Raw genomic sequence first — 13,959 nt, 5'->3', positions numbered from 1 at the left:
TATATTAGGTAGAGATGTTTAAATTAGTGAATAAAGAAGTGGACTAAGTTAGGTAGTTCAAAGTTGTAATTTGAGATTTAGAAAAAAGGGCTCGTCTATTATCTAAGAGTAAAGATAAGTATTACATTAATTTATAAATCGATAGGTTTGTTTCCAGGGAAAGTATAAAAAAAAGAGATGTTGATGAGTAAAAAGACGTTAAACCTAAAGAATACGAACACTCCAAAGTGGAACTGATCACCCCTAGACCACTAGCCGGTCGGTACCATTAGATTACTATCAACCTATATACTAGTAAGACCATTCGTAACCATACATTCTTTTCACATATTTGTTTTCCAGCCATATCAACATTATTTTCTTAGCTCTTTTACTTTTTCCTTTTTCTTCTTAATCATACACCTAAAACCAACTGGGTTGGATCAGTGGTTGGAGCTCATGCCTCTGGAAACAGAGGTCATGGGTTCGATCTTCATGCCCAGCAAGGTTGGAGGTCCTTTTCTACTTATGGTAGAACCTGGAAGCAGCCTCTCTGCCTTTGGTAGGGGTAAGGCTGTTTACATATCAACCTCCCCCATACACCGTCGAATACGGTATTGGGACCCAAAACCCGTGAAAGACGGCATTGGGAGTTACTTACTTACTTACTTCTTAATCATACACCTACCATTCGGGTCTCACTTTTTATTTAATTAAGAACACAATATATTTAAACTTAAAATAACATATTTCATTAATATATAAAATAAAACTACATCATATCATATTAAAACCATTACATTAATTAAAAAAAGACATTAATAGTTAGATCATTAGATTAACATCAAGACCTTTCGTAATCGTTCACTTTTTTTACTTACATTTTTTTCAGGCACATCACCACCACTTTCTTTCACCTTTTTTTTCCTCTTAATTTATATACCTACCATTTGGGTCCTACTTTTATCTATACTATATTATAAAACAAATTAGCTCTGTCTAAATTTTAACTTTCAACATTTACTTTCTTAAAAAACTCCTCTTATATATTCAATATTTACCTAAATTAACTATACTACTCTTTCTCTCTCCTCAAATTTCAACCAATCATTTTTTTTCTCTATAATCCATAAATCATTTATTCTTCAAATTCATTCAAAATCTTTATCTCAAAAACCGTACATTGATAAATCATAAAAATTATATGGGTGTTTTTAAAATTTCATGCTTTTTCATTAGAGATGTCATTTGATATACTTATTGACGAATTTTTAAATCCAAAGACGGAACCCGTGCGGCTAAGACATTTGGCTATCACACTATATGACCTATCACCTCCTATGACATATCACTCTCTATGACCTATCACCCCACCATCTCACCGCCACAACGCACGAATACTTGCTCTCGTTTAGTTAAAAACACAATATATATAAATTAAAATAACATATTTCATTTCATTAATATATAAAATAAAACTACTTTTTATTAAAACCATAATAAAAGTTCATATTATTATCATAGTAAAACTAAATTATAAGAGATCCTAACAAATTACACAAGACTTATTATTTCCAACAACTATTATAAGGCTTAAAAAAGAAATAAAAATAGTAAAATTTCTAGAGATGGATAATCTTTATAAAGGAGTATAGATAAAAAATATACTTTATAAAAATATTACACTCTCTTTCCTAACATTTATTCTCTTTCATAAAAATGTCCATATGTGAAATGACCATTTCACTCTTAATGAATTAATTATTTTTCTTTTATTCATTAATTTAAACATATAATATTTTTAAAGAAATAATTTATAACAAAGACCCATCAACTCCTAAGTTAACTACATTACACTTTTTACATTAATAATGTTTACAACAATAACCACACCGCCGCCACCCGTCACACCACTACCACTACCACACCACCGCTATTACCATCACCGTTGAATTATGCGGGTAAAATGCTAATAGTTAATTTTACAAACATACCTTTACAGCTGTACTGTTCACCTAGTGTTTAAGAATTTACGAATGGTCAAAGGGTTCCTCACTAGTCAGTCGTCACTAGAGCTATTTTTGCCACGTTAGAAATCTGGGCCTGGGCTGATGTATGTGGGCCATAGTAAAATTGGTTATTTTTGGGTAAAAGACACATTTATCATTTAATTTAACCACTTTATTACATTAAATAAAAATTAAATATTTTCCCTTTAACAGATTCATAAAACAAAAATACAGATTAAAAAAATTTATTAGGCGCCTATTATTACACCCCAAAAATAACCAAATTTAATTCACTAAAATTAGGGTTTATTCATTTTCAATTTTCATCACATAGTAAATGTAAATTAAATCAATCGCATACAAAATATTAAAAACTTCAATTTACAGCGATGGAGGACGGCGGAACCACCGGCAAAGGTTCGTCATCGTCGTCGTCGCCACCGGTGACAGTGTTGCACGGCGGAGGACGGCAGCGGTTTGAGATTGAGCTCCGGCCAGGAGAAACAACAATTGTTTCATGGAAGAAGTGTATGAAGGAGGCTAATAAAATTGCCGCCGAGAAAAATGAGAATAATAATAATAATGAAAATGAAAATAATAATAATAATAATAAGAATAAAAATATAGATACAGAAAAAGTGGTTAATTCTGTATCTATAGCTGGTGATCAACCTCAATCCGTTGCTGTTATTCCTTCTGCTCTTGATTCTCGCATTGCGCCTTCTCTTCCTGTAATGTGTTATTTTTTTCAAAATATTTTTTTTGAATTTTTTTTGTTTAATTTTGTAATCTAATTGATTATTTTAGGTTAAATTTATTATTATTATTTTTTTAATGGCTGTATGCATAGTAATTATTATTAGTCAATTTTTTTTTTTTTGGTAAAATTAATTTTTTTGAATTGAGCTATTGATTTCGGTTTTAATTTTGGGTTAAATAAGTTAGGGTTTAATCATAATTTTTGTTTGTTCGATTGTCGTTAAAATAAATGTTTTATTCATTTATTTTTGAACTGAATTTTTGAATATATGTTTATGCTATGTAATTGATGATTGTAAATTAGGGTTTTGTTGGAATTTAATTGATTTAATTTATTTTATCCGGGTTTATGCCGAATTGCTTAAGCACTTCTTCAACAGAATCAGACCATTAGTTCTTTGTTTTTTGCGTGGAATGTATAGTTTGTGGGAATTGGTTGCCTATTATGTATTTGTTGGTAGAAGTACATTTCGGGTTTTTTTTTGGTGCAGTAGTTTTAGGCATGGGAAACCTAGGTGAAGAACGTTTGGAGTTTTTTATGTATCGGTCTTAATTTGTTTACTTTTGGGAGATTTTTTTTTTTTTAATGTTTGTGTGGCAAACTTCTTTGATAGTTATTTTGGATTTTGCAGGGAGATAAGCCTGAAAATGAAGGAAATGATGCACCTCCTGGTAGCAGATTTAGTGCAGTCATTGAGAAGATTGAACGTTTATACATGGTATGGTCTTATGGTCATTTTGCTATCGATGATCCATATTGTTTTCATCTGTAAATATGTAGAATTGCATATTCGAATTACTTTTGACTACATAGGAAATATGATCTGGAATCTTCTGTGTGATTATATTATGGTGCTATGTTTTATACGTCTAGGGTAAAAATAGCAGCGACGAGGAAGATCTCAATGATGTTCCTGATGATGATGAGTATGACACAGACGATTCATTTATAGATGACGCCGAGCTGGTTAGTGAAGCCACTATTGCATTTTATATGTGCCATATTTTCTGATCTTATAGTACTTATCTTTTGCTGGGTCCAATTCTGTTTGCATTCGATTAGAATTAACAGTACTCATGCTCTTTCTACTTTTCAGGATGATTATTTCCAGGTTGATAATTCAGCAATAAAGCATGATGGATTTTTTGTCAACCGCGGGAAGTTGGAGCGCATGTCAGTTTCTCTTTATACCCTTTTGCAATTAAACCTTTTACCTTTGTCGCTCATCATGGATTTTTTCGCATGATTATATCTTACATATTGTGCGTTTTAATGGCATATCTTGTTGATCTCATATAGTTGTTGATGCCTATGGGTGGTCTTGAGTGTTATTAACTTTTGTTCACATCTACATATCATTAATCAGGTTATATAAGATCCATAAAAGAAATCCAGTAGGTCATGTGACTAGTATATAGTTTTCTAACTGGTTGTATGGTGCTTGGTAATAGTTTAATTGTTCACTAGGAGAACGAGCAGATGTTTGCACTTGTCCTATTATTGGGAGATTTACATATATATCCCACTTTTAAGATATAATTACATATCTATCCAAAGCACGCTTTGGAAGCATTGTATTTATGCATTAAAAACTCGCACTTTGGATAAATATGTAATTATGTCTCTTAAGTAGGATGTATATGTAAATTTTCCCTTATTTTTCGTTTATATCTTCATCTTCTTCAAGTAGTTTCAGCTTTCAAGCTTCTAGTATTTAAATAGTGCTTATTACAATTGAAAAATATTGATAATGTTAGCCATAGCATAAATGTTTAGTCTTTCTTGTTAAATGGGAGGACTAATCTAAAAAGCCCTTTAAGGTACTCTTTGTTCAGATAACATTGAACTTTTTACGTCATTCTTTTTTGTTTAGGTTTTGTCATATTTATATCTTTAGAAAAAAATCTTGTCTCTTAAGCATGTTCTGATCTTCATAAAGAGTAATATATATTGTCACAGATGTGGACACTCATGGTATATTGGTATTATACACATGAACTATATTTTTGATGTTCTTAGAAAAAACAACAGAAGAGAATCAGTAGTTAAGGAGAACTACATGAATCAATGTACAACAACTAAGTTTTGTATGGTTTTGGGTTTGTTAGACATTTGAGGTTTGTGATGATAACTGGCATTTTTAAATGCAGCGAACTTTTGGATTATTTTATTTCTGCTTCTTTGCCGATTCCAGTTTGTTTTTCTTAATAGGAACGAGCCCGCTGCTTTGCCAGTTGAGCAACCCAAAAAGAGGAGACGGAAGGACTTAACAAAAGGTTTTAGTGAAGACAATGATGGAAATGTGCCAAATAAACACATGAAAGTTAGTAAGAAGGAAGGGAAGAAATTAGTGACATCAGTAGACAAGAACTCCACCACTCCATCCCGTAGTATTACTTCACCGAATGTAAACTCTGAAGGTTTGAAATACCAGAGTCCAATAATAGCTCTTGGAACCGTTGTGAAGAAACCTTCTGATTCTAAAAATTTAACGGATCCGTCTCCAACAAGGGTATACAACGGTGAAGCTAAGCAGGCAGCAAAGAAAGTTGACAAGCAGAAAACTGGGGCTCTTCCGTCCAAAAAACATGGTTCCAAATTGAAAGATGGAAGTCCTTCTCCTGCACTTCCCAGTCAAAGGACCATTGACAAGGGTACTGATGTGCAACCGAAGTCTCAAGGACAAATGCCTAACTCAGAGGAGTTGAATCAATCAGCTTTGTCAAGGGAGAGAGATGTAACTCATCAACAGGCAGACACCAAGGCTTCAGAGATTGCCCAGCAACCGGTGAATATCTTTCCTCATTTGGATGCCAATTGATGTAGTTTATGCTTGTTTTTACTTTATTCTTACATGTTTCCTTTGAATTATGATGCATATCCACCTATGTGAGATGACATAGACATGAACCCTTAACAATGCCTATAACTTGCAAGTTTTGCTTATATTATTATAGGCAAACATGCCTTGAAATAGTAGGTGAGATTAATGCCCAGAGGGTGCACAGCAATAAAAATTTCCTCACCAGCATATTAGCACATATTGTTGCCTTGGTTGTCAATGGGCTAAGGTAAGGTGGTCACTGAGGAATCCAAGGAGAAATGAAAAAAAAGATGTGTGCCTCGACGTTGTCATAAGGCACTAAGGTTAAATGTATTAATCCTTATATATACATAATCCTAGCTTATATAAGTGTTGACCTACTCTATAGAAAAAAAATGACTTTTGACATTGCTTCTTCACAATTGTAAGTATTAATTTGTTCCTAATAAGTTTATAACTACCGTATCTATCTATTTTATATTTTGGGGAAGTTAAATCAACTACGGCTTTCAATCCTTGATGCGTCACCGGAAATCCAATGATCCAATTTGGAGAAAACCATTAGATAACTAGCTTTCCTTGCAAGTCTAGAGTCTTTTTAAGATTCAATTTGCTGACAACCGGAACCTAGTTACTTTTGACAAATAAGATGCTCAGGGAAGACAGTGGTGATACTGAAAATGAAATTGCTTGCCCTTATTACATGTTACATGAATGATCCCATATATCCTGTAAATTACACCCAATTATTGAATCAATTGAAATTTCTAATCAGTCAGGGTCTTTTGAAGATTTTACCCTCATTAGACACAATAAGGAGTTAGATAAGAGATAATTGTAGATAAACACTTGTCACCCTTTTTATATAGGCTAACATTATTTTGATTGTTACACCTGATTTGTAATAGCGAAGTGCTTTAATAGCCAGTGGAGTACAAAAAAGGCCAAAAATAAGACCCTCCTAGCTAGAATTGAAGTAATTTGTTTGGTAATAACATAATTATTCACGTGTAGGGTATCACGTGTGATATATCTCAAATAACATTAAATATAATGCAACTAATAAATCAGTTAAAGTTTATTTTTTAAGACTTATTAGATATTTATTCATTATTATTATTATTTTTGGTATTATGTGCTAATATGTTTGTACATATGAATTTTGAAACATTTACGTCATGGTATCTGACCGGTTCATCATATAATGCGTGGACAAAAAAAAAGTAAGGCACGTCAGATATGTCACGTGATGATAGGAGTGACAATTGATAATAAAAATGTGACGACGACAAATACACTGTAGGTTACATCTAAATTTTAGAGCTGTATGGAATACATTACTATAGTAGTTTATGGTTTATTAATGCTATCAGGAGACACCCTTGAGAGAAATATGATTACGTGCTTATGTTATAGAAGTTTTGCTATTTCCCCTTCTTCATCACTCGATTTTGTATGTCTTGTTAAGTTATTAGCTGACGATTACGAGAATGTGTTTGTGGCTTTTAATTCAGATGCCATGTCTGTAAAAACAATACAGATTTTCGTGTATAAATGTCCTGTACCAATGTGCTTTTTTGGTATATTATCTTTTCCTTTACAATAAAAATCATTAATTGTTACTTTATTACCGAGATCTTTTATTGAGTTATAGAGTGCTAAAGATTCTAATAATCAGGCTGCTTTTGCCTTGCTATAAAGGAAATATATTGCGAATTATAATATTGATCTGGATGTTATTTTCAAGCAGAAAACTCCGCAAACGGCAAGAAAGGAAGGTTCAAGCACAAAACCTAAAGGTACAAGTTTGATGCTTGAAAAAGCTATCAGGGATTTGGAGAAGACAGTTGCAGAAAGTAAGTTTCACAATTACCTTGGTCATTCTTAATTTTGACTAGAGGCGGGCAATATAGACCCTTTAACTTATGAATTAGCCGTTTTGGGTTATGAAGGGTCAAACAGGTCGGAATTTTATCAGCTTGAAAGTATACGGGTCAAAAGTGTCGAATTGAATTTCTAATGAATAAGGGCATAAAACCTTCATGTGTATTCTATTGTCATAAAAGTTATTACTGAAATAATATGATTTGTGAAATCCTATATAATAGCAGTTATTTAAAAGATTGTATTCTTTGACTGAAGATCTAAAGTTTATTCAGATCAACCCTACTTACCCAACCTGTTTTGATCTTCACACATACTGATTTGTGATCACCTGTTACCTTGTACGGCCGGTCTGCCTATTTCGCCATATTTAGTTTCGATTAATACTTGATAGTAGATAAAGGTTTTCTTTTATTAATCATATGTTGAAATCACTACAGTAAGGCCAGCAAGTATGGAGGTTCCTGAAGCTGACAATGCATCTCAGGTTGTCAAAAGGAGAATGCCCCCCGAAATAAAGCAAAAGCTGGCTAAAGTTGCTAGGGTGGCGGTAATTTACACTCCATTTTTTGTATTTTAAATAAAATTATGTCTTTTTTCGTTTCTTTTGCAGCTGTTTGTCTTTGTACCATACAGTACATAACTAAAATGTTACATTTTTGTATTTTGTAGCATACTATATATGGAAAACTGTCAAAGGAGTTACTTAATCGTTTGATGAGCATCCTTGGTCATCTGATACAGATCAGATCATTGAAGGTATAACATATATCATTCTCACTTCATGTACTGAATGTTTTGTCATTGGCCTATGTTTCATAGTTAAATTTATCTGGGGGCGTATTCTATTTATGTATGGGTGGATCTTGGTTATGTTTTACCTCTACTGAGTAAATAAAACTCTAGCTAAATAGGAAGCAAGTCAAATGTGTTGAACCGTCAAATACTCAAATGGGTTATAATTCACCTAAGTTATATTTGGAATGCATAAAGTCTCAAAATTCATCTATTAAATAAGATCTATCATCTATGTTGAAATATTATACTTTTGTAATCATATCTGACACATTAACTGTAAAAAAAAGCTTTTATTATCAGAGTATTTGGTTCAACCCAAACCTAGTAGTGTAAAAAATCTACCTCTTTTGATCAATAACCAACCTGCCCATTGCAGTCCCAACTTTCACTAAATGTAATGCAATGAATTGTTGTATATTTCATGTCTCTTGGCCAGATAGGGATGGTTTTTGGTACGGAACCATACCGAAACCGACTAGAACCGATACCGAAAGTAGCCCAAAGTGAAAACCGAATACCGTACCGATTACATAGGTACGGTACCGTTTCGATATCGGTACCGGTTTGGGTATTTCGGTATTGTCCCTATTGGATACCGAATTTTCACAATTTTTGAGTATGATAAGAAGTTTGGTAGTGTTTCTTTGCTGGCATATAATCCTCTTACTTAAATATGCTTTCTGAGTATATGGTCTAGGACCTAAATGCTAATCAAGTGCAACGTTTTAGGAATCCACTGGATGTATAGAAATAAGATAATAAGTCAAGAAGCTTTTGTATGTAGATCTACCTGCAACATTTTTGAACACTAATCCTATCAAATAAAACCGTATTTATTTTATTATAGTTACACAACAATTAATACTTGCTTATTAGAATACATATTGTGTTGTCCCATTCCTACCAGATGCCCATGAAAACGTTTTTGGTACACAATTCGGTTTCCTCGGTACCGAACCGATTGGTACCAAAACCAAGAACAACTCATACTAAATACCGATACCGAGACCGAATCCCCATCGGTACTGGTACCGGCTTGGTTTCGGCATTTCGGTAATGTTGCTCATTCCTAATCAACATATTTGAATCAGTTTAGATATTGAAATAATAGCGCTATTAGATCAGTGTTTGGCTGGTGTGAACATCCCAATTTGCTTTTTTATTTTTATTTTATCCGTATAAATATATTTATTGCATATGTCAATAAACTAAACATATACAATGAAATTCTGACAATTTTGAGTGAGGCATATAGCTAGGTGCTATAAGATATCTTTCTTTGTGTAGCTTTTTTTCACATAGACACTGGTTAATTACTTATTTGGCTGACTAACAACGATAAAAGTTATTGAAAGATTCATCCCATGAATATGTTTCTGAGTTTAATCTATAGTATCTGAGCATCCTTCTCTTTTACTGCACCTTGATAAGCTAATATGCATTGTTCCAATTGCTTTGGTCTTTTCTTATTTGTTAAATTGTTTCAGAGAAATCTTCAAAACATGGTTGAAATGGGACTGACTGCCAAACAAGAGAAAGATGCAAAGTTACAGCAGTTAAAGAAAGAAGTAATTGATATGGTTAAGATACGGGCTCCGCTGCTGAAAGTTGAGGTATTCTTTCACTAGATTGCATATTGGTGGCATGCATCTGCAGTTGGTAAAAAGGCATTTGTAAAGTAGATGTGCCAATTTTGATCCATTTAATTATCAATGTGCCGAGTACAGTTGTATTTTATTTTGAATTGGCATATGGCTTAGGCATAAAAACATACTTAGAACACACACAGGTCGAACAGTTCAATCAAGGCGAAAATCACACTGAGTCTCAAAATGATGAAGTCAAATATATTGCATAAAAGCTCCTGGATTGTTTTATTAAAAAACTTTTGGTTATATAATGGACTAAATTGTGATGGCGGGTCAAGCCAAACTGACTGGCCCGAATCTCACCAAAAAGAATGAACTCTTTGGGCTCGAGCTTGTTTCACCCATTAACAGATGTCATGGTTGATATGATAATTATACATGTTAAAACTCCTTTTGGTAGATTTCATTCTAAATATTTTGGCACAAACATTATAATTCCACACTGACAAAAGTTATCATGGTTTACTGTTGCACTAATATGTTCTTTTTGTGTCAGGCTATTGAGCAGCAGGCTGGTTCATCTGATGATTTCCAGGAAACTAGCACCAAAGAAAAAGTTAAAAACAAATTTACTACAGATGAGGCTTTAGAGGATAAAATTTGCGATCTTTATGATCAATATGTTGATGTACTTTACCCCAACTCTTAATCCTAAGTAGTTTTTCCTTTTGCAATTCCTTTCCAGAGTATCTTACTTGATAGATTCATATATTCACCAGGGCCTCGATGAAGATGCTGGTCCCCAACTTAGAAAGCTTTACGTAGAGGTAAGCATGTATTAGAATTGCTATCTTATTGTTGTTCCTTTGCGCTCATCCGACTCTTCAGCAGTACATTTTGTTAATCTGATAGTGCGTAATCGTTTTTGTATTTGTTGGCTCTTTTTTGTGCATTTGGCAATTGCCCCCATTTAATTATTGGTTATGTTTTATCTGTAATTTAATAGTACTTGTAGTTAAGAAGGAAACAGATGGGTATATAGTTGCCCAAAATTCGTTTTTATGCATAAGACCTGTAAGATTGTTTCATTCGATAAGGTGGTTTTACATGAATTTTTGTAGCCTTGTAGGTTCATCTGAAACATTAGATTCACATTGTTGTTTGGGTAAAAGGGTTCACTCTGGTTAACTCACTAGATTCACGTTTTAATTCATGGTATTTGCTATGAAACATTGCAAACAGTGGTGAACTTTTGATTTGTTACTCGCATTGAACAAGGTTAAAAGATATTTACATGTCTTGTGTCTATATTGCAGCTTGCAGAACTGTGGCCGAAAGGCTGTATGGATAACCACGGGATAAAACGAGCAATTTGTAGGGCAAAAGAAAGAAGAAAATCATTACAGAGGCGCAAGGTATTAATAAGGAAAAATGTTAATAGTCTTCTTTTACAGTGGTGACAAAATGGGTGAGTCGGTGGGTCTGGCAACGGGTACAAATAAGGTTTTGATGTATGGTTGGAATGCATTGGGTTTGGATGATGAGAAACTTTTTCTTCTTGAAAGTTATAGTTTTCCATGATATAGTTTCTGTATCAAATGTCAGTAATAATTTGTTATTAGATACAGAGGTTTAGAAGATTTTAGCGCAGTAAAAAATACTCTTCAGGGCGATTATCAACTCCTTAGCTTTTATTTTTCAATTTAGTTGTTTGAACTGTTAAATACTCTATATAAAACATAATCTGAATGAACCCATTCACATGTAAATGGGTCGAAGTTGCCACCGCTTCTTACAAGTTACAAGTGTACCTGATTGTGCTGACGCTTTTAGCTAACATGGGATCAATTTTTGTTTTCTTCTAATTAAAGGACCAGGAGAACATTATGAGGAAAAAGTTACCCGCCCCAAAAGCAGAGGCTATTACGGTTGACCCTGCTGCTAGTCGGGTGCAACACCCCTCTAATAAGCTAGTCAATGATTCAAGTGCACCCATCAGATCAATATCCAACACAATGGCTTCTAATACTGCTGCACAGCCACCTAATTCTGTGCATACAGACAAGCCAAAACAGGAGAAGCTAAAGGGTAGTGCTAACAATCAGAACAAAACAGTAACGGAAGTGGTGGTAAAGAAAAAGGCAAAAAGGAAGCCCGAGACCGAGTTGTTTGATGGTCGAGCTCAACCTGAGAGGTTGACTTTAGCACAAGGAGATGAAAAACGGAAGTCAAATAAGCAAATGCTTGGTGGTCCTGTAAAGTCTGTCGCTCAGCCACCTGTTACTCCTGCTTCTGTTAGCGCACCACTTGCAAAGGCACCAGAGAATAGTTCAGTTGACAGGGTTTAACTTGAGGTAACTGACTAAATCTAGGGCAACAATGTTAAAATGAATTGTACTTCATGGTTGTTCTGGATTTGGCATTTTGAGCTCCAAACGCTGACTTAGTATAAAGTTTATAGATTTAGGATGTTGGGTTACTCATATAGCCAGCCACCTTTTTTTAGTGGTTTTTGTTTTTATTTATCTTTCTCTTTTGAGCTACATAGATTCTCAAGTAAATGACGTAGTATATGAGTTTTTGTTATGTTAACTGTGCAATCCTTTTTTGCGGTGACATAATGGTTTTCTTGAGCTAAAAGTGTAGGTAGGTAAAGTTTCATGTAAACTTATTAGTCTCTGCAGGCAAATGGGAGAAAAAAAACCCAAGAGAACCCACCTCGTGCATTGGGTTTGGTGTGTTAGGCCACAGCCCTGGAGATCCAGTCCAGGCCCCTGTTCGATCCACAAGGATCAAGATCAAATGAACGCTTATTCTCCCTTGTAAAAGTTTATAGTTGAGAGTTGAGACTCTTCTAGTGTTTGGATGTATTTTTTTAAGGAAAATGACTAATCCTCCTAACAAAATAGCCTAAAAATCCTCCTAACACTCTAAGAGGATGATATGTGGTATCTACTAATTTTATTTTCTAATCTTGTCCCTTGATTTTTTCACATGTAATAATCCAATAATTAAGAGGATTTTTAGGCTATTTTGTTAAGAGGATTAATCATTTTCTTTTTTTTTTTTTTTAAGAAAAAGACCTAGGATTGTTAGGCAAAAGCTTGTAGCTAGTAGCCTAGAATCGGTGGCTCAAGCAGTCGAGCTTGTGGCTGACTTTATTGTTTAGAGTTGGCCGTTGATGTTTTTTTTCTCTAAAAATGTTAAATACGATTGTTGTATCCTTTCTTTAAAAGCTTTTTATGCGTTTACAAAAAGCTTTAGAGGTTATGAAAATAATGAAATCTCATATAATCAAACCTAATTCAGTTGGTTAAGGGTATAATTGTTAGTCTAAAAAATATTATCTTTCGTTTAATGTTAGTTAATAAATATTAAAGTTTCTAATTTTACATTTAATTAAGTTCTAGATATGCCTTTCAAAAAAAAATAAAAAAAATAAAATAAAGTTGTTGATACTTTCACTTGATAATTAATATATTGCCAATTAATCAAATAGTTAGAGCCTCTATCTCTATAGATAAAAGTAAAAGGTTTGATTTTAATGTCCAAGAGACTGAAGTTCCTTCCTTTGTTAGAAGATGAAAGTCCCTCTACTTTAAATAGGGCCAATATAATGAAAGTTTTATTCAGTCGTTCGCAGTATGACGTGTTTGTTGTGATAATGAACTGCAACGTTTTGAAGATAATTTTATCAAGCCATCCTTGGGAAATAAAAAAGTTGGTTAACAAAGCTGAAGATACATTCCGCCCGAATACAACCAACATTCGGGAACCTCGAATTGAAAAAAAAAAGTTGACGAATATTGTTCAACCAGATATACTTGTTTAATCATGCTTTACTTTTTTGATTCGATTACGGAGCCTACCAAACACACTTCATTGAAATTTGATTTGAACAACGAGCCAATGATAGACTCGAACGAGGTCCCATATGAGTTTGAGGGTTCACACATGATGGACTTAAACGAAGAGTTACCATAAAGTGGTTTAAATATAATAGAGATATTCTAAAATGATTTCATCCATACGACCATACATAACAAACATGCAAAATGGTGACGGAGATGGAAATTGTGGATATCGAGTACTAGTTGTTTGTCTTAGACTCTGAGA

At 33.6% G+C, this 13,959-nt stretch overlaps 1 protein-coding gene across 2 annotated transcripts; it reads left to right on the top strand.

The window, feature by feature from the left end:
- The first annotated feature begins 2,234 nt into the window (after window positions 1-2,234).
- Window positions 2,235-12,429, top strand: LOC122580239 (ubinuclein-1). Of its 2 annotated transcripts, none has more exons than XM_043752516.1 (13): window positions 2,235-2,719; window positions 3,380-3,466; window positions 3,622-3,714; window positions 3,845-3,921; window positions 4,960-5,536; window positions 7,320-7,428; window positions 7,897-8,006; window positions 8,129-8,215; window positions 9,742-9,867; window positions 10,400-10,531; window positions 10,623-10,670; window positions 11,160-11,258; window positions 11,715-12,429. In XM_043752516.1, exons 1-13 carry the CDS (start codon window positions 2,378-2,380, stop codon window positions 12,189-12,191), a joined length of 2,364 nt encoding a protein of 787 aa, XP_043608451.1. In that variant the 5' UTR covers window positions 2,235-2,377; the 3' UTR covers window positions 12,192-12,429. The 2 variants fall into 2 exon arrangements, with proteins under 2 accessions (XP_043608451.1, XP_043608452.1); XM_043752517.1 differs by having other exon boundaries at window positions 2,236-2,719; window positions 7,323-7,428.
- The last annotated feature ends 1,530 nt before the right edge of the window (window positions 12,430-13,959 follow it).

Source organism: Erigeron canadensis, chromosome 8, assembly GCF_010389155.1.
Source record: "Erigeron canadensis isolate Cc75 chromosome 8, C_canadensis_v1, whole genome shotgun sequence".
NCBI classification, from domain to species: domain Eukaryota; kingdom Viridiplantae; phylum Streptophyta; class Magnoliopsida; order Asterales; family Asteraceae; genus Erigeron; species Erigeron canadensis.
This window is presented reverse-complemented; position numbering and strand designations above follow the sequence as displayed.